At 34.9% G+C, this 26,081-nt stretch overlaps 2 protein-coding genes across 4 annotated transcripts; both read left to right on the forward strand.

Annotated features, from left to right (window-relative positions):
* The first annotated feature begins 3,030 nt into the window (after positions 1-3,030).
* Positions 3,031-6,578, forward strand: LOC122311206 (trihelix transcription factor ASR3-like). 2 transcript variants are annotated; one of them, XM_043125648.1, is made up of 3 exons: positions 3,033-4,012; positions 4,319-4,360; positions 5,915-6,578. In XM_043125648.1, the coding sequence occupies exons 1-3, from the start codon at positions 3,310-3,312 to the stop codon at positions 6,202-6,204; spliced, it is 1,035 nt and encodes a 344-aa protein (XP_042981582.1). In that variant the 5' UTR covers positions 3,033-3,309; the 3' UTR covers positions 6,205-6,578. The 2 variants fall into 2 exon arrangements, with proteins under 2 accessions (XP_042981583.1, XP_042981582.1); XM_043125649.1 differs by lacking the exon at positions 4,319-4,360 and having other exon boundaries at positions 3,031-4,012.
* Positions 6,579-15,204: 8,626 nt separating this feature from the next.
* Positions 15,205-25,805, forward strand: LOC122311207 (ADP-ribosylation factor GTPase-activating protein AGD3). Of its 2 annotated transcripts, none has more exons than XM_043125650.1 (19): positions 15,205-15,911; positions 16,526-16,602; positions 16,944-17,044; positions 17,253-17,323; positions 18,606-18,668; positions 19,444-19,488; positions 19,897-19,962; positions 20,071-20,118; positions 20,244-20,339; positions 20,420-20,461; positions 20,912-21,127; positions 21,235-21,375; positions 21,479-21,706; positions 21,966-22,052; positions 22,128-22,466; positions 23,320-23,465; positions 23,569-23,662; positions 24,465-24,955; positions 25,226-25,805. In XM_043125650.1, exons 1-19 carry the CDS (start codon positions 15,867-15,869, stop codon positions 25,338-25,340), a joined length of 2,511 nt encoding a protein of 836 aa, XP_042981584.1. In that variant the 5' UTR covers positions 15,205-15,866; the 3' UTR covers positions 25,341-25,805. The 2 variants fall into 2 exon arrangements, with proteins under 2 accessions (XP_042981584.1, XP_042981585.1); XM_043125651.1 differs by having other exon boundaries at positions 15,207-15,911; positions 21,244-21,375.
* The last annotated feature ends 276 nt before the right edge of the window (positions 25,806-26,081 follow it).

The raw sequence follows: 26,081 nt of genomic DNA on the forward strand, positions 1-26,081 counted from the left end.
ATTCTGTACAATTGATTGCACGTCAACTACATTTATCGACTGTATGTAGCAAAACCGTAAAACCCATATGGTAGACCGGAGGCCTAGAAGTCCCAAATTGAGGCTTTTGAATTTGAGCCATTATATTATAAATATGTTCTGAGTTGGCGCATTTGAATTGGAAGAAGAATCATTTCCTATCTAATTAATGGGGCCCGCCCGTTGTCTATCATCGAAGACAACACCTTAAACAAAACTTTTATTGGTAAGGAAGATTTCTATTGGGTAATCACCAAAATGTTCTAAGAGATTACGTCTGCCTAAATCCCTAATTTCTTTTTACTTGTAAAAGTCACCCCAAAGTGTGAAATTCTTTTTTATGAAAATTAGATATATAGCAAATGATCTGACATGTTACCAAATTCCTATTTTAAGTCACCTGAAATTTTAGATGCTATGTGATATCATTGATCTCCACCTATTTGACCTTCTTATATAGAGATTAATAGAGTATGTTATTTAGTATTTTTTTTCTTAAATTACATAACATTTAGTATAAAACAAAAATTTTATATACAATCATTTTTATATATTTTAGTTATGTGATTGGTTATATCACTTTTTTTTTAAATGACTGTATGTAACAGAATATTAAAATACATGAAATAGATCTTAAATGCACAACCAAGTTTCTAAGACCACTTCACACATGTTTATTTAGTTCACTTTATACCCTAAATTATTTTTGTATGAAAATTATAAAAGATAGAAATGAATGACCCTTTTGAAACATTATACTTGTACGGTTTGAATGAATTTTGTCATTTTATTTGGTGCATACGTGCATGAGTTTTTTTTTTTTTTTCCCTCTCTCCTTGTAACTAATATGTACTGAATAAATGTTAGTTGAAATGAGAGTCTCGAGTCCATAAGAAGTTGTCACTTTGCCAAGAGATAACTATTAAAAAAGAAATGATACTTGCAGTCGTAAGTGTGTAAGTACCGCATAATTATTTTAAAAAATTTGAATAAATACAAGACTCACATGAAAAGTAAATTAATTTTTTAATAGTAAAATTCACTTTTGTTCAATATAATTAATACACGACACTTGTACACTTTACGACTGTATGTAATATTATTCTTATTCAAAATTCATCTATAACTTAGAAGCATTGCAGATAGAATTTCATATTACATCTTTATAGAATAGATAACTAGGGTTTATAGTACTGAAGATGAATACATTTTGGACGTTCAATTTATCAAGGTTTTTGCGCTTTAAACTCTAAACTACCAAAATTGACGCATTGGACCTCGAAGCAGTTAAGTTTGACAGGTACAATATGTTAGTTTGCGATTTGATATTTAATAGGTGGGATATGTTTGTTTGGGGGTGTAAAGTGCAAAGATTTTGATATTTGAGGGAGTAAAATTTAATTTTCTCCTTACACTAATTCAATTATAAATAAAGACTCTTAACATATAATTTAATCAAAATTCATAAACTTTTCAAGCATCTAAAAACAAACCAAATAATAATAGAATTATTCTATATACAATCATTTTTGTGTACTCTTTATTAATAGGAGTTAGTCTACATACAGTCTCTATTTGAGAACTACTCATGCAACACGCACATCCAGTCTCATTGATAAATGAGGATAAAAGGGAAAAAAATATCATTTTAAAAATAATATTATTGTAATTTTAAAATTTTTTTAAACATAATTACATGGGCTTGCATGAGCAGTCTTCAAATAGGAATTGTATGTAGACCAATTCTAAAAAAATGATGTAGTCAATCACATCAATGAAATGTACAGAAGAGTACAAAAACGTGACTGCACATAGAATTTTTTATTTTATATAAACAAAAAAGTGACACAACTAATCACTTTAGTAAAGTACATAAAGAATATGAAAAAATGATTGTACATGAAATTTTTGATAATAATATGAAAAACCAAGGAAACTAACCGAAGTTTTAGATATAAATATTTAGACAGGGGGTAGAGTCCATGCATCCAAGTAGACATAGGTAGCCCCCCCATATATATAGAATTGAAGACTATATAAGATTTGGAAATGACAGGAAAATATGGCATCCATTTTGGTCCCCACTGGATCACAAGGAGAATGTGACCCACTACTAACCCCTCAAAGTCACAAACTCCTCATCACACATGCTCTTCCAAACTCCTTATTGTTTGTGACCTTCCGATTATGATAACACTTATTAGTAAGACATTAAGAGAGAGAGAGAGAGAGAGAGAGAGAGAGAGAGAGAGAGAGAGAGAGAGAGAGAGCAAAAAGGAAAAACAAGGAATTGTGGCTTGGGGATGTTGATGTTTAATAAGAAAGGGGGAAGCAGCGGCACCCTGATTCAATAATTTGGCCAAAGTCCAAACAAGAAGAAAAGAAAAGTGGCTTTAATGGAAAGGGCCATCCATGAGCATTAGCCATTAAGTAAAGATTAGAGCAAATGATTCAATGGGATAAGACTTAAGAGAGGTTGAGAAGGAAAGCAGAGGTGGAGAAATTTTTACTTAGTGGTAGGGTAGGATGCCCTTATCAACTTGCTTACTCTACACCATGGTTTATGACTAACCACAATTTGGCTTAGTTTACACCAATTATTTAATATTTCTCTCTCTCTCTCTCTCTCTCTCTCTCTCTCTCTCTCTCTCTCTCTCTCCTCCCTTCCTTTTTCTTCTACAACCCAACCATATTTAAAAAAAAAAAAAAACCAAAATAGTGGCACTTGAACGTTTCAAAATTCGATTATATATTAAAAGGTAGCTAAAAATGTGCTTAAGTCCATGTTATACACAAAAGAAAATGGATTTTTGCTTGAATATTATCATCTCCCAAAGGAGGAAGTAAATCAGTAACTTTTATTTTTTGGGGTAAAAGAAAGAAAATCCCAATTAAATTGAGGATTAAAGATGATGACCCGAATAAATAATGGGAAAAAAAATCCTAATATGGGGTTAAGGGTCAGTAGTATTAGGCCTATAAAAGTAAATAAATAAAAACAAAATCCCCTCAAGAACCTTAAAAAGGCCCACACCGCGACTCTGCCCCTCTCTCTCTCTCTCTCTCTCTCTCTCTCTCCCCTTCCCTTCTTCCCTCTCTTTATCTCTTTACTTCCTTAATCCCTCTCTCCCTCCATAATAGATGATGAACTGACCCCCTCCCTTTAAACGCCGTAACGTACTCCTACCATAAACGGCGTTATTTCCAACAAGGTCGTCTATTTAAGCCACGTGTCTTCAAAAAATCGAATTTTCTTTTTCATTTTTTTGTGTGGGTTTTTGTGAATCTGCAATGGCTTTGGAGCGGCAATTAATAAGCCTCGCTCAAAATGGCGCTGACGGCGAGGTAGACGGCGTTAGTAACGGCGTTGAGACCAGGCCAACGTCCGTTGACGGCGACAAAACGCCGAGACTCCCCCGTTGGACGAGGCAGGAGATTCTGGTGCTTATTCAGGGAAAGCGGGTCGCGGAGACCCGGGCGAGGAGGGGTAGGACCGCCGGATTGCCTTTCGGGTCGGGCCAGGTGGAGCCGAAGTGGGCCTCGGTCTCTTCTTACTGTAAGCGGCACGGGGTGAACCGGGGACCGGTCCAGTGCCGAAAAAGGTGGAGTAACCTGGCCGGAGACTACAAGAAGATCAAGGAATGGGAGTCTCAGGTGAAGGAAGAAACGGAGTCATTTTGGGTGATGAGGAATGATTTGAGGAGGGAGAGGAAGCTGCCAGGGTTTTTTGACAAAGAGGTTTATGACATATTGGACTCCGGGTCGGGTGTCGTTCCGGAGAATCCGGGTCTAGCTTTGGCTCTTACTCCTGCTCCTGCTCCGCCCCCAGGCCCTACGGCTGAGGACGTGGATGAGGGAGGTGGCTTGTTTGATAGTCGGCGAAGCGCCGTGGCGGATGAAGGGTTGTTCTCGGATTTCGAGCATGAGGAGGATTCGGGTCAGAGCCCCGAGAAGGTGAAGGAGGTTCCGGTTCCTGCTCCTATGCCAATTTCTGGTAATTTGGAGTTTAATTTTATTGGGGTGGTCTGAAATTCTGAACTTCTATTGGGTTTGCGGAACCAATATTTTATTTTTCTTTTTTTCAAAAAACGTAATCTTTCTGTGGATTTTTTTCCCTTTTGTCAACGGTTCATTTTGTTTAGTTTCTCAGTATCTTCTTTTTGTTACATTTTGAGGAAAGTTTGTGTATTGCGAATTTGGGTTTAATTCTTGGAAATAATGATGGTGTTGAAGAAGTGCTTAATTGTCTAGGAAAAACTTTTGCTGGAATTTTCACGTGTTTTTCATTTCCGTTTCACAGAGAAGCAGTACCAACCAGTACCACCAGGCTCTCAAGGTCAAGGTAAACAATAATAATAATAAAATAATGCTCCAAGTGGTTTTCATAAAATAGATGACAATTTTGACTTTGTGGGGAAAACTGAAACTGCTGTCCAACTCTAATTCACACACGGTTTGGGCTTCACTTCATATGTTTTTGGACTTTAAATTGAGTTGAGATAAAAGTTAAAAGTTAAATAAAATATTGTTAAAATATTATGTTTTAATATTATTATTATTTTAAAATTTAAAAAGGTTAAACTGTTTATTATATTTTATGTTGGAATTTGAAAAAATTATAATGATTAGATAAAATAAGTTGAGATGAGTTGAAGTGGGTTGAGATCCAAACTGGATGTTTTGAGCCATATGTCTTATTAACTAATGAACATATTTTTTTTTCAATAACATTAATGTAGTCTGCTGACAATTTGTCCCTCTCGCTTATAAGGGAATTGATAACATAATGATCAGCTGAGTGAAGTGAAAACTGAAAATTGTGAAATCACGTGGATATTTGGTTCTGATGTGTGAGCCTGATGACAAGGTTCGCAGTCTAGAATTGTGTATATCATTTTGTCTGTTTTTTGGTTTCCAGTTTATCCCTTTGTCCTGCTTGGCATGATGAACTCGTTAAATAATAAATACTTCAGCTTTGCACAAACTATCGTGCTCATATTGAATTTATATCCTGTAATTGAAGGCCTGCTTGAATTAAGTTTTAATTGTGTCTCGAAGTTGTAGCCTTTTGGAATTAGCTGAAACCCATAACTCCCCATGTATACCGTGTACCATTATCATAGATTCAGTTCATTGCAACCATTAGTATATCAAGGCAAGCTGGTTGATTAAGGATTAGTCTTAGTTTCCAATCTTGTTGAAAAATTCACGACTCTCATCAGATTCATAGCCCCTTGTTGCTTTCTGATTTTCCTTTGTGCTTGTGACTGATAATCTGTTAATTTGTTGAGAGAAATATATTTTGTACTCTCAAATTGTCAGAAGTTTGCCACTTTGCACCTGAAACCGCTAAGATTGATTCATTATATTATACTAAAAATTGATGCTTTGCACCATTCCTTAAGACCTGACTGTCATCTCACCTATTTTTCATCCATCTTAATGGTAGAATCAAACAATGGTGTAAAGTGTCAGTTTTTGTAGCTTTAGAGTGCAATTTGTGAGTTTTGATAGTTTGGGTTCACTTCTTGTTGAGGGTGGAAAGCGTATTTTTCCCAAATTAAGTACTACAAGGAAATATTTGTCAATAAAGCAATGCTGCAACATAATTGAGAACCACTTTGAGGTTCATATATTATGCAGAATTCAGGTATCAGATGTCTAATGCCATCCATCTCTGATCTGTCAGTCCTTTCTCTCACGACTTGCCTTCTGGTTTAGATCACATGATTGCGTCTGTCTTGTGTGAGATACAAATCTCTGTTTTGGTGGCGTTCTTCTTTCTTGTATATTTTAGTGTTACATATCTGTGACAGCTCCGAATTTGTAATGCTAAGAAAACCTTTCTATGGAAGTAAAGCTATATGTTGTTCAGACACACGTTGTTCGGCTGCAGGAACCACAAATGAGAAACAGCCCGCCTCAAATCCTGAGATAGGTTCTACTTCTCAAGAGGGAAGGAAGCGGAAAAGGTTTGCAACAGAAGAAGATGAGGAAACAATTAGTCTGCATAATCAGCTGGTTGACATACTGGAGAGGAATGGAAAAATGCTGGCTTCTCAACTTGAAGCTCAGAATGCAAATTTCCAACTGGATCGGGAGCAGCGGAAAGATGATGTTAATAGCTTGATTGGTGTTCTCGGTAAGCTTGCAGATGCTTTAGCAAGAATTGCAGACAAGTTGTAGCGAAAGGAGAACCTGAAAATGCTGTGTACATAGTGATAGTTACTCTCCAACACACCCATAGATAATAGCTGAGGCAGATCGAAGAGACCGGTCACGAGATTTCTAGATGACGTTCAAATATATTTTTCTTGATTCTTCTTTTCCTTCTTTATAAATCTTCCTTATTTTCCACTTTTGGTGGACTATTACTGCAGTATAGATCCTTCCATTCAAAGGCATTGATTAGAGAAAACTTCCCGAGTTCACCCCCACATTTCTGCTGCGTTTCTGTAATATAGCTCCAGTTTTATATGGATATAGAGTTTATTGATCTTTCAGTGGTTGTAGAGTTTACTGATTATAAAATAAGCTTCATAAAGGTTCGTGTTACTTCATTTCGTCTTTTGTCATCTCCTTGTTATGTGCGTTAATGGTAATTGCTGAGCATGCATGCAATCATGCCTCGCATGTTTGAATCTGGAAATTTCATCACGTTGTATTGACGTTAATTGTTGACACTCAAACGCATGTTATTACGTAAAAATTTTGTTATCTGGAAACAAAGTTTTTTTTTTTCTGTAGGACCGAAAAGGAAAAAGTTTCAATTTAATAGAAAATTTTAGAACCAAAAAGAAAAAAAAAACAGCCATCACAAAATGACTGGTTACCCCTAGCTTATAATGAATGTATCGATCAAATCTTTATAATCTTTTTAAAATTTTAAATAAAATATAATAAATAATTCAATTTTTTTAAATAATAAAATAAAAATTATACTTTTAAAATAATATTTTATTCAATTTTTAACTTAAATATCATCACATCAACTCAATTCACCGTCTAAATCGCCCTTAATTGATCTCAACAATTTTATTTCCCCTATTATTTTCATATTCGTAACATGATAGCACCGATGCAACTCACTTTGCCAATAATTAGCATTCATAATCCCATTTATCCCATGCATGTCCATTAAAAAAAAGTAAAATTTATTTTGAAAAAAATTATCATTTTTATAATAATTTGTGTTTTTTTTTTTTTTAAAATAAACTGTACGAAATTTGTATGTCCAAAATTTATATCTAACATTACTCATTAAGAAAATCTTATGGCAATATTAACTTTCAGGGAAAAGCTCACGGACAAAAATTCTTATTTCCAAGGGGAACCCATCAAGGGCAACCATAGCGCGCAGCAGAGCTCACATGCAACTAAGGTGACACATTATAGATACATGCGACTTTGGGAAGATATGCTAAGAACTAAGAAGATATGGCAATCATATCAGACAACACTGAATGCATAAATGTGGCTCTTGGGTAGAACCATTGCTGTCTGAAGCATAAAGATAAATTAATTGCAGTTTGTCAAATTCAAACTCCATTACTATATATATATATAATCTATAGTTTGTGGGTTGAATAGATAATTCATTTACTTTTTTTTTTTTTTTTGGTTGAAATCTGTAATGTGGTGTTTACTCCCACCCAAATAAGAGTATTGCAATCATGAATCACGGTATGTGTTTGATTATTGAGCAGTTAAAGTTCAAGTAATAAAACAGATTCCAAAAGATATGAGATTTATGAATGAAATCTGACGCGTACCTTCCATCATCACCTAAGCCGGTCCGAACTCCGAAACGTTAGATTAACCTCGAGAAAGAATCATGGTCGACATCCGACCTCGATTTCGTCTGAAACTTCCAAGTTCCAACCAGGATTTTAGGAAACCGACAGCGTCCCTCTATCTGCTACATTTTTGTTTCTGATTGATCCTCGTCCATATTCCGTTGCACCAACTTCATGTCGAGCTTCCCCAGATCAGATGCAATTCCGTCAGGTAGCATTTCATAAAAATTAATATTCTCGAAACTTATCACGAGGAAGTGAGAGACCCGAAGACCTTCTCCACTCGGATTCAGAAAGCTGTCGTCTATATGAGAACGTCATTGTAATTTTGAGGCCTACCGTTCGCGTGAACGAGCCAACACGGCAGTGCACACCGCACGTCATCGCTTGTGGGTATTTTATGGTTTCCACTTCCCGCGGGGTGGGTTGGTATTTGGCATTCTTCTTGGGCCCAGCAAGGCCTTTGTTTAGAATCAGATCGGACCCAAGTGTTTAGGAGCCCACTTCTCATTTTGTGGGTATTTAAATAGTTTTTCGTTTGTCTCAAAAGTTTAGTTTAATAAATTAAAATTTTATGAAATTTGCGTACGGAACCTCTAATCTTATATTATGATTAATTCATTTCGAATGTTTTAAATTTTAAATAGAATTCATTGAAAATTAACTGAGAGAATGAGAAATTATCCCTCATCTATATAGAAAAATGAATTGTACAATTTGAGATCATGTGTAAGTTTTACATGCTGACTTTAAAAAAATTAAGTAAAATTGAGAGTTATATGAAAATTTTAATTTTTTAAAAGTGAATTTTACTTTCTTTATAATTTATATACTCTAAGTCCCGGTTTGGATATAAGAAGTTTTTATTCTCATCTTATCTTAATATTGCAACTTTATCAAAATTTCATATAAAATATAATAAATAATTTAATTTTTTAAAAAATTTTAAAACAATAATAATATTAAAAATAATATTTTAACAATATCTTATCTAATTTTTAATTTTTATTTTAACTCATCTCAACGAATTATTTATATGCAACATTATCCTTTATATTACTCCTCCTAATGCTTCTAATCTTAAGAATTGTACTCCCTTTAATTCAACTTTAATAAAAATAAGATTAAAAAAATAAATACAAACAAACAAACAAAACACCAGTCAACAGTTTGGCAAGCTTGTTTTTTTTTTTTTTTCCTAATGACACAGCAATGAACATTTGCTCATCGAACAAAACATCAACATCAATCAACCTCTGAATTCGCAATCGAATTTTAATTCAAGGGAAGAAAGCCAATCTCTCTTTTTATTATTTTCGAAAATAGTTATTTATTCCCTTATCAGGGATTGTAGCCTTTGTCTTGGTAGGTAAGTGTACTGTCCGAAGAAGTAAGCATCTCACACTGCCGTCTTAAGCGGGAAGTATGAGATTAAACTAAAAGCAACTTCTTCGCTCCTAAGTCCTAAGAGGAAAAGCAAAGACAAAATGTTTGGCTTTAGCTCCTCGTTCATATGAGGTGTCTCTATCTGTCGGTTCTTTACAGTTTCTTCCTTTCTTTTTAAATTTTTCCTATTTTCCTTCTCTGTTTTTTTCTTTGTTTCCTTCTCATACTGAATAGTTTATTCATTATTGTAATTTGCACATCTACTGATTTTTTTGGTCTACACTGAATCTATGGGTCTTGGTTGTCGGTTAATGCTTCGCACGTGCTGTCGAGTTCCCGTGATACATTAAAAAATTCAAATGCTATGAATATACAATCACATTATTCTTGAAAGATTAAGGGTAATTAATAAAATTAAAGTATTGTCTTCCAAAAAACATATAATCTCTTATGTCGAGCATGCGCGTGTATTATGCCGAGCATATGCATGTAAAAATGGTAAGAGAAATATTATAATTACAAAATAATTATATAAAAATAATCTTACAAATTAATATTACTTGATATGATTTGTTAGATTGTAAAGTTATTTTTATTATAAAACAGATTCAACGAATCACATGAAACTGTTAAAAACAAATAGCAAATAGAGATTGAAAATTGCAAAATAATAAGGTGATTGTTAATGTCTCTTAGACAAATATTGCTTTTCACTCACTAATTAAGTTATGCAAAAGAGAATGTAGTAATCATGTCCTAATGATACAACACTGTATATATAGTATATAGATTATAAATTTTGAACACTAATTTTAGAACAAGCAAATGTAATAACAATAAATGCAATGTTTCGCTTGAATTTAAACAAAATGATTTCTATAAAAAATGTATATGTCATTTACAGTTATTAATAATTTTCAAAAATTAAAAAAACATATCACTTCGTTTGACAGTGTGACACTATTATTGTGTGTGTCTACTCTTATATTCTATTTTATATATTGTGAAACTCATTTACTTATAAATCATTAAAAGTCTGCTTGTTCTTCCAATATGGAACTAACAAAAAATAAAATTAGAGAGAAACTTCAAAAGAAGGTAAAGTCAAATTAAAGAAAATATTTAAATTAATCTACTAGAAGCTGCATTATTTTGTATGATTACTTTTGTGTAATTTATTTATAATTATAGTATTCCTTTAATTGTAATATATGGGATTAAATTCACTGGTTAGAAAAAAAATAAGTAAGTGAACAGAAAGTTTTATTCTTTTTGGTCGGAAAGTTGAATGTTTAGTAGAATTATTCTTGGTAGATGGGTGGACTCTTGCCAAAAGAGTGGTGCATGATGGAATCCAACATCATCTGCAGAGTGGATACTTGGACCACTAAGCTGATACAGAGTGTCATAATTATGGTTCAACTTTCATCGAAGCCACTATCCACAATTGCAGCCCCGTGGAACTGGCTGTCGTACCAAATGTTCCTAAAATATTTCGTGTGCTACAAGGGAGCTCGTGTTCCAGTTTGCTGGAGATTTTCGATTTTTTTATCAACTTATCTTGTACAACTTTTATATAAATCTAGCTGTATAAAAACTCAGCCCAATTTAATTAAAAACTCGATTTCACAAATATTTAGGTGTGTATGCTTAAATTTTACATCGAAATATGTTCTAACAAAAAATATTTTGAATTGTTTTAGACTATATTTAGATGACGTAAATGTTCTGAGTTGATATGTGAAATGGAAATATTTTTGTAAGCGTATTAAAACGCGTCTGAGTGTAAATATGTTGAGATATACATTTGAATATATAAAATAAGTTGAGATAAGTTTAATTTTTTTTATAAAAAATTAAAAAAATAGTGAATCATTTTAGTGTTTGAGTTAAAATGAGTTCAACAATCAAATACAACTATAAAAACAAATGAAATCACATCGGGACTATTATGTAAATGATCAGATCCTTCAAAAAACAAATGAAAATTTGAAAAAATAATAAGTCTTATAAATGATGAGTTTATAATGAACTAAGCTTACTCCAATAACCAAACATAATCTTAATCTATCGTGTCAATATTAAAGTGAGTGTGTCTTCCACACCCATTATGTATAGATAAATAAAAGATAATTTAATAGCATGCAATTTTGACGAATTTATCTTAATCCAAAGCATATTTTGTAACATTATAAAAAATGGAAAATTCTATGTGCAGTCATTTTTACGGACTCCTTTGTACACTCCAGTGATATGTGTAGTCATTTTTACGAACTGTTATAAACATAAAGATATTATATAAAATAAATTCACAAATTAACGTAGTTTATTAGAATCCGTTAGATATATTTTATAACAAAAATAACTTTACAACATGACGTACCATATCAAATCATATTAGTTTATAAGTTTATTTTTATAGTTAAAGTATTTTCTTATAAAAAAGATCCTCTTATTTAGGTAGTTCTATTATTGATGCTGCTAATAATCACCATCCTGTGCCCACTTATCCCTCGGATACAAATTGAAAAATTGCCATTTTTTCCTCCGACAACTAGACGTCAATACCAAAGAGTCGAAGTGACAATAGTTGTAGAATATGCCATTTTAACTCAATGATTCCTACTTTAGAAATAACAACGCATGCCCTTACCCTCCCCTAAAAGTTGAAGGCTTGGCCAATAAATTCTGTACGTTGAGGTTGCAGAGAAAAAGAAATCACAATTGCAAACAGTCAAAAAGTAAACGACATTGGCCATCCGCCATAGTATTAGTCGTCATCATAAAGTTAAAGTTCCTTCTCTCGTTTATTTATTTTTCACACTTTTTCATCTAATCCCCAGAGCCCTTTCCTCTTCCTGATCATCTACATCGATCTACGTACGTGCCTCCGTTCTTTAGTCTTTCTTTTATCTTTTGTCGAAGAAATTTGCTAGCTGGTGTGAAAAGCATGGATACGCTACACATACGGGGCTATCGTTTGTCCATATTAATTTATGTTTGCCGTCGAATGCCGGCTTCTCCCTCAGTTGTAAATAGATATGAAGTATTCATGGCAAACTAAAATCTGCGTTTTTATGCTTTTTGGGAACGACCGGAGATTGATGCGTGAATAATCAAAGACATCCATAATACCGAAGAGAAAAAAAGGAAGATGATGGGAAAGGGAAACAAAAGATAAAAATGATAAAAGAGAGAATGAAAGACCAAGAAGGGGGACGAGTGTTTCTCACCCTTTTCCCCCTCACTGCTTGCAAGAAGGGGAAAAATAGTAAAGCTCTTGAGAGGGATATCAATTTCACATTATTGCTTTCGTTTTCATATTATAATTATTTGATGACTAAAATAGTTTTCACTATAAATTATCCATTATACGTAGTGAGAGAGAGTCCGAATCCAGTTGACCCTGCAGGTGGAGGATAGCGTTGATCCCTTGAGTTATTGTAGCAAGAGTGGGCAGGTTTGGTAAATAAGTTTTATCTCAAAATTCTCGTTTCAATTCAAAATTTTTTTTCATTATTACAATTTTATTAAATTTTTACACAAAATATAATAAACAATTCAACTTTTTTAAATCTTAATATAATTTTTTTAAATTTTAAAATAATAATAATATTAAAAATAATATTTTAAACTTTCATTCCAAACTAAAAATTCTCATCTCTACTCTCAAAATAATTCTTTGGCCACCACTGGCTTTTGTTTTTTTCCCTTAATGATTAAGAAATTTTTTTTAATATTATTATTAATTTTTTAATATATTTTTAAAATATTTAAAAATGATTTGAATTTTTTTTTTCCTTTTCGCCCCGCGGTTGTAGTTGTACCCTTGTTGCAAATGATCTGACCAAAACGACAGATGAACCATGATTGTGCTCAGACCCAGGTGCTGAGGGGCATCCTCAAGGACCTGGGCCGCGTGTGAAGCGCATCCACTTAAAAGACTTCAGTTTCCAGTTCCCACCCTCGATTTTTGTTTTCTTTTGTAGTAACGTTTACTAAAATTATCGACTTTTTTTTTAATAGCATTGCTATATATTATATTTTTATTTTACTAGTTTTTTCATCATCTTTAAATTATTTATTAATTTTTTTAAAATAATTCAAAGATTAATGGGTAGTGCAACCTCAATAAGAATTGAATGATGATGTAATATATATAATTTTCTATTTTTTTAAATGGTGAAGAGGTCTAGTTGGGAATGATTTCAACTCAATTAATTTTAAGCTAAATTTAATATTTAAATACTCAACATTCAAATTAATAAATTTATCTCAATTTAAAATTTTTTTGTACGTGAGACATACAACATTTTTCAATTCAACATTTATTTATACGTGGGATCCACGACCTTTTTAAATTTTCTACAAATACATTTAAATTCATTTTAGATGGATTTCACAAAATGTACTCCACTATCTCATTGTAGGGGTGAAAACCGATCTCATCGGCGCGATTTTTAGATAAATCCGACGCCAACCGACGATGTGAGATTCGCCGGAGCAACCGACCGTAATCGGTTGATGGGGAGGAGGAAAACCGTTTGTATCTACTCCGGCGGTTCTCTAGCGGTTCACGGTCGGTTCTCGGTTCCTCTAGCGACGCTGGTGCTCAGAGAGAGTAGAGAGAGAGAGTTACAGAGGAGAGAGAGAGAGGCTGTGAAACCCTGAATCGGGGAAGAAGAAGAAGAAGGAAGAAAGAGATCAAAATGACGCCGTTTGGTTTAAATCCAACGTCGTTCTACTTATTTTTTTTTTCGTTTATCATAGATAAAAAACGACGCCGTTTACTTTAATATAAACGGCGTCGTTTACATGTGTTTTAATCACAACAGCATCAAATGACGCCGTTCTACTTAAGTGGAACGGCGTCGTTTTATTTAGATATAAATTAAAAAAAATATATATGTATGTGTTGTCGGCCAGTTCAGCGGTTTGAGCCGGCCTCAAACCGTGATCGAACCAACCAACGTCAGTTTTGTTCTTTTTTTACTGCCCGCCGACCGGTTCCTGACTCCTGTGGCCGGTCTGTGTCGGTCACAACCGATTTGTCGATTTCTTGTACACCCCTATCTCATTGTTCATAAAGAATTAAATTCATCTTAAATTAACAACATACAAATGGAGTATTTGTGATATAATTTGATTATAATTCTCTTTAATTGTAAAATAATCTGACATATGATAATTTATAAATTTCTTGGGTAAGCTATATCCAACACATCTTTAATTAATGAAACTTGTAATGTTTTTTCACTATATGTTTTTACTGCAAGATGGTAGTGGCTTAGTGGGGCGAGTGACCTCCTTCTCTAGTGGTCGGGTATCGAACATGGAGGGAAAATTTAGTTTGGGCCCACTACAGAAGGTGCTTAGTAGGCGTGACAGAAGCATCTCTCGGATTGATTTACAATGTCGTCCACGCGCTGGAGCAGCGTTGTTTCTTAATTCTTATCCATTATGCTTTTATTATTGCGTATAGGAGGATAAATATTGAGATATTTATTAGCAGAAATCGGATCTCATCTCACGAGAATTAATAAAAAAAAGGTTGAAAACATTTGGATTATCAAGAGAGTCCTTAAATGATACATTTGTTTTATTATATTATATAATATACTTCACCTTCTCAAGGGATTATGTATTTACTGATGTCTATGTTTGAAATTTTTGCAGGCGCGCTGAATAGTGCGGTGGCAAGACCGGTCTTCCTTGCTGCTCAACATCCACTCCAACAGGCAACGACTGTTAGAGACTCCAAAAGAGTGGATTTTCTCTGTACTAAAATAGGAGCCTTTTGTCTCTATCGACATCCGTGCCAAGTAACTGAAACGACACCGTTCCGCATAGATAGCTCCGTTCCCTAGTCCGTCCAAAATAAAGTAAATCAGACGACGTCGTTTCTCCGAGGTTCCACCTCAGATTTCTGTTACAGACTTACAGTGACTCCCTCCCGTACACAAAAGCAAGCGAGCAAGGTAAGGTAAGGAGAGAACTTGAGGAAAAAAAAACAGATCATAAAAAAAAGAGAAAAAAGAAAAGAAAAGAAAAAGAAAAGTGTGGGGCGTGGGATACAGGAAAAGGCTCTCTCTCTCCGAGTTTCACTTTTATCTATGTCTGTGCCTGTCTCTCACACACATGGTTTCGACATCTTCATGTTAATGAGAAATTTCCTACTCGATTTCCCCATTCAAGTCCCAATAAACACTACCTCCTAATGTGCAGCTAATCCAAGCTCCATGTTTTTTGCCCTTTCCTAGGGTTTCTTATTCTGGTCATTTTTACCTTCTCTTCTAGGGTTCCGAAAACAACAAACTGGAACGATTATAAAATTTTAAAAAAAAGACGAAAAAGAAGAAGAAGGGATTTGGCGCTCCCGAAGCTTCTTTTATCGTTGGCTTCAGTGGCCGGGAAATTCATGCGAATCGAAGCTCATATATGTCTCTGGGCTGCGTTTCGAGCGTTGGAGGTGATTTGTTTTATTTACTATTCTTTTTGTTTGTTTCTGGTTTGGATGGCGAATAAGATGGAAGTAAAATGCGAGATCTCGCTCGGATTCGCGCCCCTTCGTGTTGGTTATATGATTTGACAAGCGAAGATCCAGCTTTGGATTTCACGGTAAATATATAATTTGCGCCAAGAATAGCAAGAATCGTGGTCTCAAAAATGCATTTCGCAAAGCTCGATGACTCTCCTATGTTTCGCAAGCAGGTCCTCTATCTCTATCCCCCGTCTGTCTCTCGTTGCATGTTCAGCTGAATATATTGAGTTCTTTAATTGAGAAGAGACCATTCCAATCTCTGTTTGGTTGCTAGGAAGATTCAGGAAAAAGAAAAAAGAAACTTAGGAATCTTCTCTTAATTGAACGGTAGCCGTATGCCTATGGTTTAAGAATTCAAAAGTTTTTTAGGAAAGTTTTATCAATTCAACGGATATGACTAATGCGAGAATTATGGCTGAAGGATTTTAAGTTTCTTGATATTAACCATGGGTAGTAGCCAACTTGTTTAGCAGTTAAAGAAAATTTGATTTTCATTTTCTCGTTTGTGAAGTTTATAATTATATTTTATGATAAAGAAATATTAAATGCTAACGAGTTTAGGTTGAATAATATTTTACTTCTTTGAAGCTTCAAATACCATGCAATTTGATTCCGAGTTGGTTAATTTCCTTGTACAGTTTTGTATACTGGTAACTTGGTCTGAGTATTGTGGCTGACCCGTGGCTAATATTAACGTCCTTTGTGCCATCCCAAACTATTGCTCCACACTCGAAGCAAATTGTTAATGATTGCTGTGGCTCATCTGTGAATTCTTTGTAAACAGATACAAAGCTTGGAGGAAAGTGCTGAATCATTAAGGGAGAGAAGTTTGAAGTTTTACAAAGGATGTCGAAAATACACGTATGTCTACATTTACACGTTTCCATAGTTGCTTATCAAAAAAATTATCCCTCAATCGTTTAATTCCACATCTGTTTTCACATTTTAGAAAGTTCTCCAAATTGATATATTTCTAGCTATTGCTAGCATTTTGAATTACAATGCTGGAGATGTAAATTAGAATCTCTGCAGTGATTATTTTATCGAGGTTTTTGCTTCTTAGTGAGTGAAAGATTTGTACCCAAAAATTAAGTTTTTTTAAGCAGTTTCTATGACCATTTGTTTTGGCATGAAATCTGTCCATGTTATCCTATGGACCTTTGGTTTGTGAGGAGTTTCAATTGTCTTTTTTGTCTTCTCAGTGAAGGGCTCGGGGAGGGATATGATGGGGATATTGCTTTTGCAAGTGCGCTAGAAAATTTTGGTGGTGGACATAATGATCCAATTAGTTTGGCATTTGGAGGTATGTGAATTTGTTCATGCTGGAAGTTATTCTATCTTTCTTTGGTTGCAAAATGGTGATTAACTTTTGTGGGTGCCAATTATCTCGTTTCTTTTTATGACATTTAGAAATTACGCTTGATGACTGGAGTATGCCTGGAATTCATGGCTCTCAAAATGTAGATTGTGGTGTTTACTAATTTTTAATGAATTTCTATCCGCTTCTACAGGCCCTGTTATGACCAAATTTACTATTGCATTGAGAGAAATTGGGACATACAAAGAAGTTCTTAGGTCCCAGGTAAAAACTCTAAAGGATTTGTTGCTCTGTCATAATTGGTTTCCTGTTAGATCAAGTCATCGTTGCGTTGTCTGCCATTGCCAGAGTAAAAGTTGACTGATGTTTCTAAAGAACTAATCCTAGCTCCTCTGTTTCCTACTGGTCCGGCCCACTGGGCATTGACCAAAAAATGCTACCTTGTCTCCACCTCTTGTTCTATGTATATTTGTATTTTCAACTTGGGGAGAGCTAACTGAACTCCAAAGGGTGTATGACTACAGTCCATACCCATTGGCTTATATTGTCTACTATTTCTTATGCTCCTCTTTGACTTTCGTTAAGTCAGTGGAAATAGAGGAAAAGATTCATAATTTTGCAGCACTTCAACATCAACGGGTCTTGTATTGAACACCTCTAGCTTTCTTTGTTGCATATGATTCTTGCACCCTTTATTATTATATCATAATATAGGAACTATTTGAGAGGTTTGGTTCTACCATTCTTTCTACTTATTATTTTTGTTGGTAAAATCATGCTTATTTGCAAACGCCAAGGCCAAAAAGATTCCCAGCTATTTCCCCCCCATTTCAATCTTATTTGAAGATTGTTTGTCTAAAATAGAAATAGAAATTCTTTATGCTCCCTCCAAGGTCTAAGGTTTGAATCCTCTTGGGTGCAAACAATTTCTAGGAGCCATCGGACTAGGGGATTTTCCCCTTGAATTACCCGAAGTGCACTTGTGGGAAACTCCTTGCCGAAGGCCTATACGCCTTAAGGGTTAGTCAGGACCCTGTTCTTGGACACCCGGTGCCCAAAAAAAAAAAAAATACAAATAGAAATTCTTTTATTTGATCTATTGCCAATGGATTCCCTTATTCAATATTTTTTTTTATTCTAGTCAATTAGCTTACCAAAAGCAAAGCACATTTACAAAAGTTTACATTAAGCAGGCTTAAAAGTGCAAAAACACACTTTTGCAAGTTTTGAGACTTGACTCTTAAATATAGAAAAAGATAAAGTAGTAAAAGTTTGGTGGTTCTACCAATTTCAAAATATTTGTGACCACTCTGATATCAGCCTTATATATTATATATTAATGATTTATCTTTTTTTTTTTTAAATGAGTAAATAGTTATAAGCTATCTAGGAGATTCTCCCTCCCTCCCTCTGTATGTGTGTGTTTTCTCTCCAATTGGTCAGTGAGCAGTTCTTATCTTTTTATCTCTTCTTCTTCTTTGTCTTCTTCTTTCTTTCTTTTTTTCCAATCAGTGACAAGTAGTTGGTGACATATCTTCCTTCTCAGGTTGAGCATATGCTGAATGAAAGATTACTGCAGTTTGCCAATATTGATTTGCATGAGGTCAAGGTATTGTGAATCGCTCAAATTTACTTATAAAATAAAGATAAATGTTATCATAACCTTTTTGAGATATTGATTAGATATGATATATTACTTAAGGTCAAGAATTTAAATTTCACGTCAAAATGAAAATTGATATTAATTATCAGACATTTTTAACTGTTTATTATAAGGACCTCAATCTTATTGCTTTCACCACTTATGGGCTGCTTGTGTTGTAATGTTATCACATCTGCATCACTGTTGATTATTTGGACTGCAATTCACCTCATTTAGGAGGTGGGGGTGGGTATATGATCTCCATTGGGTTAATATTTTTCAATTTTCCTTATAATCTTCTATGCCAAAAGGGTGGAGAAGAGTCTCATGAATGCTAGCTTGAAACTTTTAAAGTTTATACTATTCTTTTATTAATAAGTGTGAGTGCAAGGGCAGCTGTTTTGTCCACTTGTGCACTTCATTTGTAGATTCTGACATGCAGATATTCGACTTATCTGTTGAAATGAAATTCTTTGGGTCTTACTTCATTTGAGAAGCCCTAGGTCCATGCAGAGAATGCCTCCCGTTAAGCTGTGACAACCATTTTTTCCATAGGATATTGTATTTTTATACCCAAAAAAGTGATTTATGCAATGAGTTCCGATTCCCCTTCTAGGCATATGTCACTTATCATCTTAAGATGTCCATCTAAGTGTTAGAGGTGTGTCAAACAGAATGTCTGTACTAATCTTTAGTATTTGTTGTGGCAAAGTTGGTTCTAAGGGATCTTCTCTTAGTGCAGGAGGCACGGAAGCGTTTTGACAAGGCCAGTATTGTTTATGACCAGGTGCTTCCCTTGTCTTGATAATTTTTAGTTCTTGTTGATGCCATATTGACACCTCCAGGAAAAGCTCCCTTGTTATTATTTGTTTAATAAAATAAGTATATGTTTATATGGCTTAAGGTTTGCCTAAACATGACTCGTAACTCTAGTGTCAAACTGTCACCCACAAGCCTTGAGTATTGATTTTTCATTATGCTAATACTCAAGTAAAGAATGAGGTTTCTAATTCTGATTTGGGGTTGTGCTTTTATATTGATAAAGCAACAAATGTCTAAAACTGCAATTTTCTTTCAATAGTTTGACCATGATTCTGAATTTTGTACGGGTGTTTTTAGATGAATGATCCATCATCCATGTAATATTGGTATGTGCAATGATGTTTACTTTGTTATACTGCTCAAAATGCCACAGGCTCGTGAAAAGTTCCTGTCACTAAGGAAAGGCACAAAGAGCGATGTAGCAACTGTTTTAGAGGAGGTACCATGCAATATTAGTTAGTTTATGCACCACTTCTTATCTGAAGAGTTGTCGTGGTACTGGAAAGCTTCTGTCTTTAAATTCTAATATGGTTTTGAGAAATTTCAGGAGCTTCATAATGCAAGATCTACATTTGAGCAAGCTCGCTTCAATTTGGTAAGTTAGTTCCTTGGTCTTCTCTGTTCTACCAAAAACTGACCCTTTCTATGACTGCTGAAAATCAACTACTGTTCTTGTGATTGTGATGCCTAGCCTTTTATGATTTTGGTCACTTTGTCCAGGTAACTGCACTTTCAAATGTTGAATCAAAAAAGAGGTTTGAATTTTTGGAAGCAGTCAGTGGGACAATGGATGCACATCTTCGTTACTTTAAACAGGTAGATTATTTGGCTGGAACTTTCTGCCCTTTTCACATGTGTTTTCATATCTATGCTCATCTTGAATTTTTCACATGTAGGGATATGAGTTGTTGCATCAAATGGAACCATACATTAATCAGGTTTGTTGTCTGCATTTGCAATCTATTGGAAGAAAATATATTAACATATTAACGTTTATTATAGTCTATTAAACTAATTGTGACCTGGTTAGTTTTCCTTCTGAAAGACCTGCTTTGGTGACGAGTTCTTCAATGTTTGGAAGCTTAACGGAAAACAAATCATTGACATATGGTCAGTGCTGTCTTAACAAATTGATATAGGCATCTCTTGGGGTTGCCCATCAAAAATAAAAGAAAAACTTGTGCTGTAGATGGTGGGATTGCTAACATATTAAGGTCATGTGATTCTGCCTTTAGGAGCAAATTCACAAGAAAGTTTGAACGTGGCCAACCCATATAGTGGGGAATTGGGCTGTGGTTGATATGCTGAGAGAATTTGTACATTTCTCATGTTAAGTGTTGTCTTGGTGTAGTTTAGTATTGAAATTCAAGATAATTGTTATTTTCCAGGTCTTGACCTATGCACAACAGTCAAGAGAAAGGTCTAACTATGAGCAGGCTGCTCTTTCTGAAAGGATGCAAGATTACAAAAGGCAGGTGGATCGAGAGAGTAGGTGGTCTTCCAATGGTACGAATGGATCTCCCAATGGAGATGGTATACAAGCTATTGGCAGAAGTTCACACAAAATGATAGAGGCAGTTATGCAGTCTGCTGCAAAGGGAAAGGTCAATATTTTGTAATTTATCAAGAAACTCTATTTTAAGACTATCTTTGTATTAGAAATGACATTTTCTCATCTTTCTAGTTGTCTATATTTCTATAATGTTGGTAGAATTCTCAGGTTCAAACCATTCGACAAGGTTATCTCTCAAAGCGTTCTTCAAACTTAAGGGGTGACTGGAAAAGAAGGTTCTTTGTTCTTGATAGTCGAGGAATGTTGTATTACTATCGCAAACAGTGCAGCAAACCATCTGTAAGTATTTTGTTTATAGTGTAAATCATTCTGTATATGGATTCAAGTCTGTGCCTACCATCAATTCTTACCTTTTATGTTCGTGTTTCGTTATATCTTTTAGGGCTCTAGCAGTCAAATTTCTGGTCAGAGGAATAGTTCCGAGCTTGGTTCTGGACTGCTGAGTCGGTGGCTTTCTTCTCATTATCATGGCGGAGGAGTACATGATGAGAAATCTGTCGCTCATCACACTGTGAACCTGCTTACATCAACTATCAAAGTTGATGCTGACCAGTCAGATCTTAGGTTTTGCTTTAGGATCATTTCACCAACAAAGAACTACACTTTGCAGGTTTGAATTGAGGAGTAGCATGTCCTCTTGGCTTTAGGTTCCTTTATGTACTTTTTTTCACTGGATAAATTAAGATAATTTTAATCAAAGCGAACAAGGGGCACAACCCAAGTACACAAGAAGAATACAATCTTTTATGAACTTTAGGATTACAAAAAACCAACTTCTGTCCTGATGATTCTGACAAGAAGATGTGCTGTTGAGGGTTAATGTTTGGTAAAAGATCCTCAATAACATTTATTTATGCTTGTCAGTGCAGGCAGAGAGTGCCTTGGATCAAATGGATTGGATTGAAAAGATCACGGGGGTCATAGCTTCATTACTTAGTTCTCAAGCTCCTGAGAGGGTAATTTCTTTTTCATGATTGTGACCAATTATATTCATCGTTCTTTGGATGACTGAAGGTTTTACCATATTACAGTGTCTGCCTGCAAGTCCGATGGGAAGTGGTCATCATCGGTCTGCCAGTGAGAGTAGTTCGTTTGAAAGTTCCGACTTTGATCACTGCACAGTTGAAGAATATACATCTGAGAGGGGCCTTTCTACTGCACATCATGAGCGCCCAATAAGAAGTATGCAAGCACAACGGTCTTGTGTCAAAAGTGAGAAGCCAATCGATGTATTGCGAAAAGTTTGTGGAAATGATAAATGTGCTGATTGTGGTGCACCTGAACCTGATTGGGCATCATTAAATCTTGGTGTTCTTGTTTGTATCGAATGTTCCGGTGTTCACCGTAATCTTGGGGTACACATATCAAAGGTAGATTGTATTAGTTCTAGTAGTTGTCTGTTTATCATGTTCCTTCTATGAGCCATAATTGCTTCTTGTACGAACAATGTTGCTGCTGAGGAAAGGTTCTATTACTCTATATTTGTAAAAGGTTTATCTGGATGCTCAATGACAAACATAAACCCATACAAGTACAAAATGAATTAAAAACATCTATCAGATATCGCTTAGTTATACGAGTAAGTTTCCATGCAAGAGTTACTGAGGTCATCTTTAGAACTTGGCAGTACTGTTCTGTGATTTGAGTGCAGAAATTGAATAGAAAGTTGGGGTTCATCCAAAATATTTTTTTGCTTGCCCAAAATGAATGGCCTAACTTTTATTGTGTTATTCGAAAAGGTTATATGAGCTCATACAATTTAGAAACATGGTTCATCAATTAGCAATTGTCACTGAAAAACAGGTTTAGGCTTTTGTTATTTTATTCCTTCCTTTCCATTTCTTTTTCACCCATATGCATCCTTCCTATCACTGTTATGGTTCTTATTTTTGGATACTCTGCATTGACAGTTTCAGATTCCTAGGAGTTAAGAGCTTTTAATTTGAAATTTCTAAAAGATACTAATATTATCATTTTTTATATGTTTATCAAGCAATTTGCTCTTTAATTATTTTATGGTAAAAGGGAGAGTCAGAGAATATTGAGTCTCATTTGGTGGGGATTGTTTTGGTTTTTGTATTAATTGGGTGATGCTATTGTTTAATTGAACGGTTGTGATGAGCACCACCTTTTGTTTCCAGTTAGATGAGCTTCTGTTTTGGTGAATATCTTTCGACCAGTTGCTCATATTTGCACATGTTCTTGTGCTGACTGATATTGCAGGTAAGGTCTCTTACACTGGATTTCAAAGTGTGGGATCCTTCTGTTATAAGTTTGTTTCAGTCTCTGGGAAATACGTTTGCCAACTCGGTCTGGGAGGAACTATTGCAATCAAGAAGTGCGTTCCAGCTTGATCTCGTCCCTGCAGGGTAAGAAATCTCCATAGTTGTTGGAACATGTGTTTGAGCTCTACATAAATATGTTACTTTTATTGGGTGTGGCTAACACTCACTTTTTGTTCTGTTTGTGTAGCCTTTACAAGTCCGATAAATCACAGTTGATTTTTCTCAGTAAACCTAGTCATACTGATTCTATATCAGTGAAAGAAAAGTTCATCCATGCAAAGGTGTGACAATCTGGTCATCTGTTCTGGTCTTTTCATTTAAGTCATTACTTTCAACTGAAGATAATTGCCCATGGTTACGAATAAAAAAAAAGAAAAGATAATTGCCCATGGCTCATGTAACTAAGATATGTGCAGAGATTGTGTTTGCTTTTGCCATGGAAAGTCATATGTTGTTGATGACAATTTTTTCCCTATGATGGAAACATGTGCATGACCGGAATTAGATATTTTTATCCATGGTGACATTTTGTTTGTTCTTTTTTGCATATTTTAGTATATTCAATATTTTTAATTCGACTATTTATGTTTCTATTTAGGGAGTTTGGCGAGAAAATTTGTTAGTTTTAAGAAATCAACTGTTGATCACTTAAAACTGTTGAGATAATGAATTAGTTAAGAGATGTTAAATGTTAGAAAGAATAGTATAATATTATGGACCTACTTCAGCTTGTTTGGTTGTTTTTGCTAAATGACCAATTTGCTCAAGCAAATCATCTGCACAAGTCAGATGATTCCAAATAATTTGGATTAGGTTCATCTGAGTTCATCAGTACAAAAAACTAGGGACGATGGATGTTGTTTCCTTGTGGAGGGAGGGAGGGTGAACAGTACATGAACAGAGTGAAAGAAACTCGGCCGGATAAGTGATAATCCTAAAAACAATGACCTCAAAACACATGCTGCATGCTGTTCCCCTCCCTGGAAATCTCCCTGCAGACTCCTAGATGCAATGTTGATATTTGAAATTTCTGAGACTGCTGTATAAATGTTTTAAGTGGCAAATGTTTTATTTTGATCACAGTATGCGGAAAAGCTCTTTGTTCGCAAGCCAAAAGACAATCAATATCCTCATCTAGTGGCACAACAAATCTGGGAGGGTGTGCGTGCTAATGACAAGAAAGCTGTATACCGTCACATTGTTAATTCTGAAGCTGATGTGACTGCTGTATACGATCAAACATCTTGTGTCTCCTCTTTAACCCTTGCCAAAGCAATGCTATTACAGGAGCAGACAAGTCACGAGCATAGCTCTAGCAGCTTAGCAGGGGATTCATTGGAGAGGTCCTCCACTAGCTCTACAAATTTGGCAGGTACAAGTGAAGGCCAGAGCTTGGAGGATCTAGATGGGTGCACCCTGCTACACTTAGCTTGTGAAACTGCAGACATAGGCATGATAGAACTCCTCCTACAGTATGGTGCAAATATAAATGCAACTGATTCAAGAGGTCAAACGCCACTCCATCGCTGCATTCGCAGAGGCAGAACCACATCTGTGAAATTACTTTTAACAAGGTGAAATGATCCTGGCTTTTATCTCTCCTTTTTGATTTTGTTCGTTTATTTATTTTCTTTTGGGTTGGTGGTTTTAATAATTGGTGTTATATTTGCAGTATTCTTTTAGTAGTTTTTATTTTTATTTTTTTGAGTTTGCCAGTCTCTCTTTATTCGAATTTATGCATAGAAGTGTTCAATTAGTTTTATTTTGTTTTGTTTTATTCCAATTCATTTTATTTATTTTTTAACTCAACAATGCTGATAGAAGGTTTCCCAATGTATTTGCAGGGGAGCTGATCCGCGAGCCATAACTGGTGAAGGTAAAAACCCTTTTGAGATAGCAGTAGAGTCAAACTTTGATGAGAGCGAAGTCCTTGCTTTATTAGCAGACTCAAATGGGTAAAGATTCTCTCGAACAAGAAATTAGAGAAGGCCAAATACATCAAAAAGCTGGGTAGTCTAAGGGAAAGATATGATGGTATTGCATTTGGTGTAATTATATCTCATAGAATTACTGAGTTGACTCTCCATTGAAGAATGTGGCACCATTGTTTTTTTTGAGGATTTAGAGTGGTAGGTTGGCGTGCCTGCCCCATGGGATTTAGTGCAAATCAGTCCCCGGGTTTGTAATTTAAGCTGGCGGCCTTTGGTCGGAGTCGAGAGCACTGGTGGCTTTCAGCCAAGGGCTTTGTAATGTCATGTATTTTTGTTTTATTCAGTTTGTTTGCTCCCTCTTGGGTGAAGCTTGTGATGATTTAACTTACAAAAAAGGGGAAGAGAAAAAAAAAGGCAGCTATGAAGAATTAGTTTTAGCTAATTGTGTATTTGTACATTGATTTCTTTTAGTGAAGCTTTGTTATGGATATTAGTCTCTTGGGATCCACAAATGTTATTTTATAACGCTCAGTTTCTATATTCCCCACCTTAACTGTTAAAATGAGATGAAGTAAAGATTTCAGTTACAGCTACACCATGTATCTCGTCTCACCTATCAGTTATATTTTTGCTGCGAAGGGGAAGAACTATATAGGTATCTGCTCCACTGAACCTATATGAAGTAACTACTGATGGAGAATAGATTCACAAAAATGAAGTGTTAAATTGTGGTGGTATGCGTAGTGGATTAGTTGTTTGGAACATTATA

The sequence above is a fragment of the Carya illinoinensis genome, chromosome 5, assembly GCF_018687715.1.
Source record: "Carya illinoinensis cultivar Pawnee chromosome 5, C.illinoinensisPawnee_v1, whole genome shotgun sequence".
Lineage (NCBI taxonomy): Eukaryota > Viridiplantae > Streptophyta > Magnoliopsida > Fagales > Juglandaceae > Carya > Carya illinoinensis.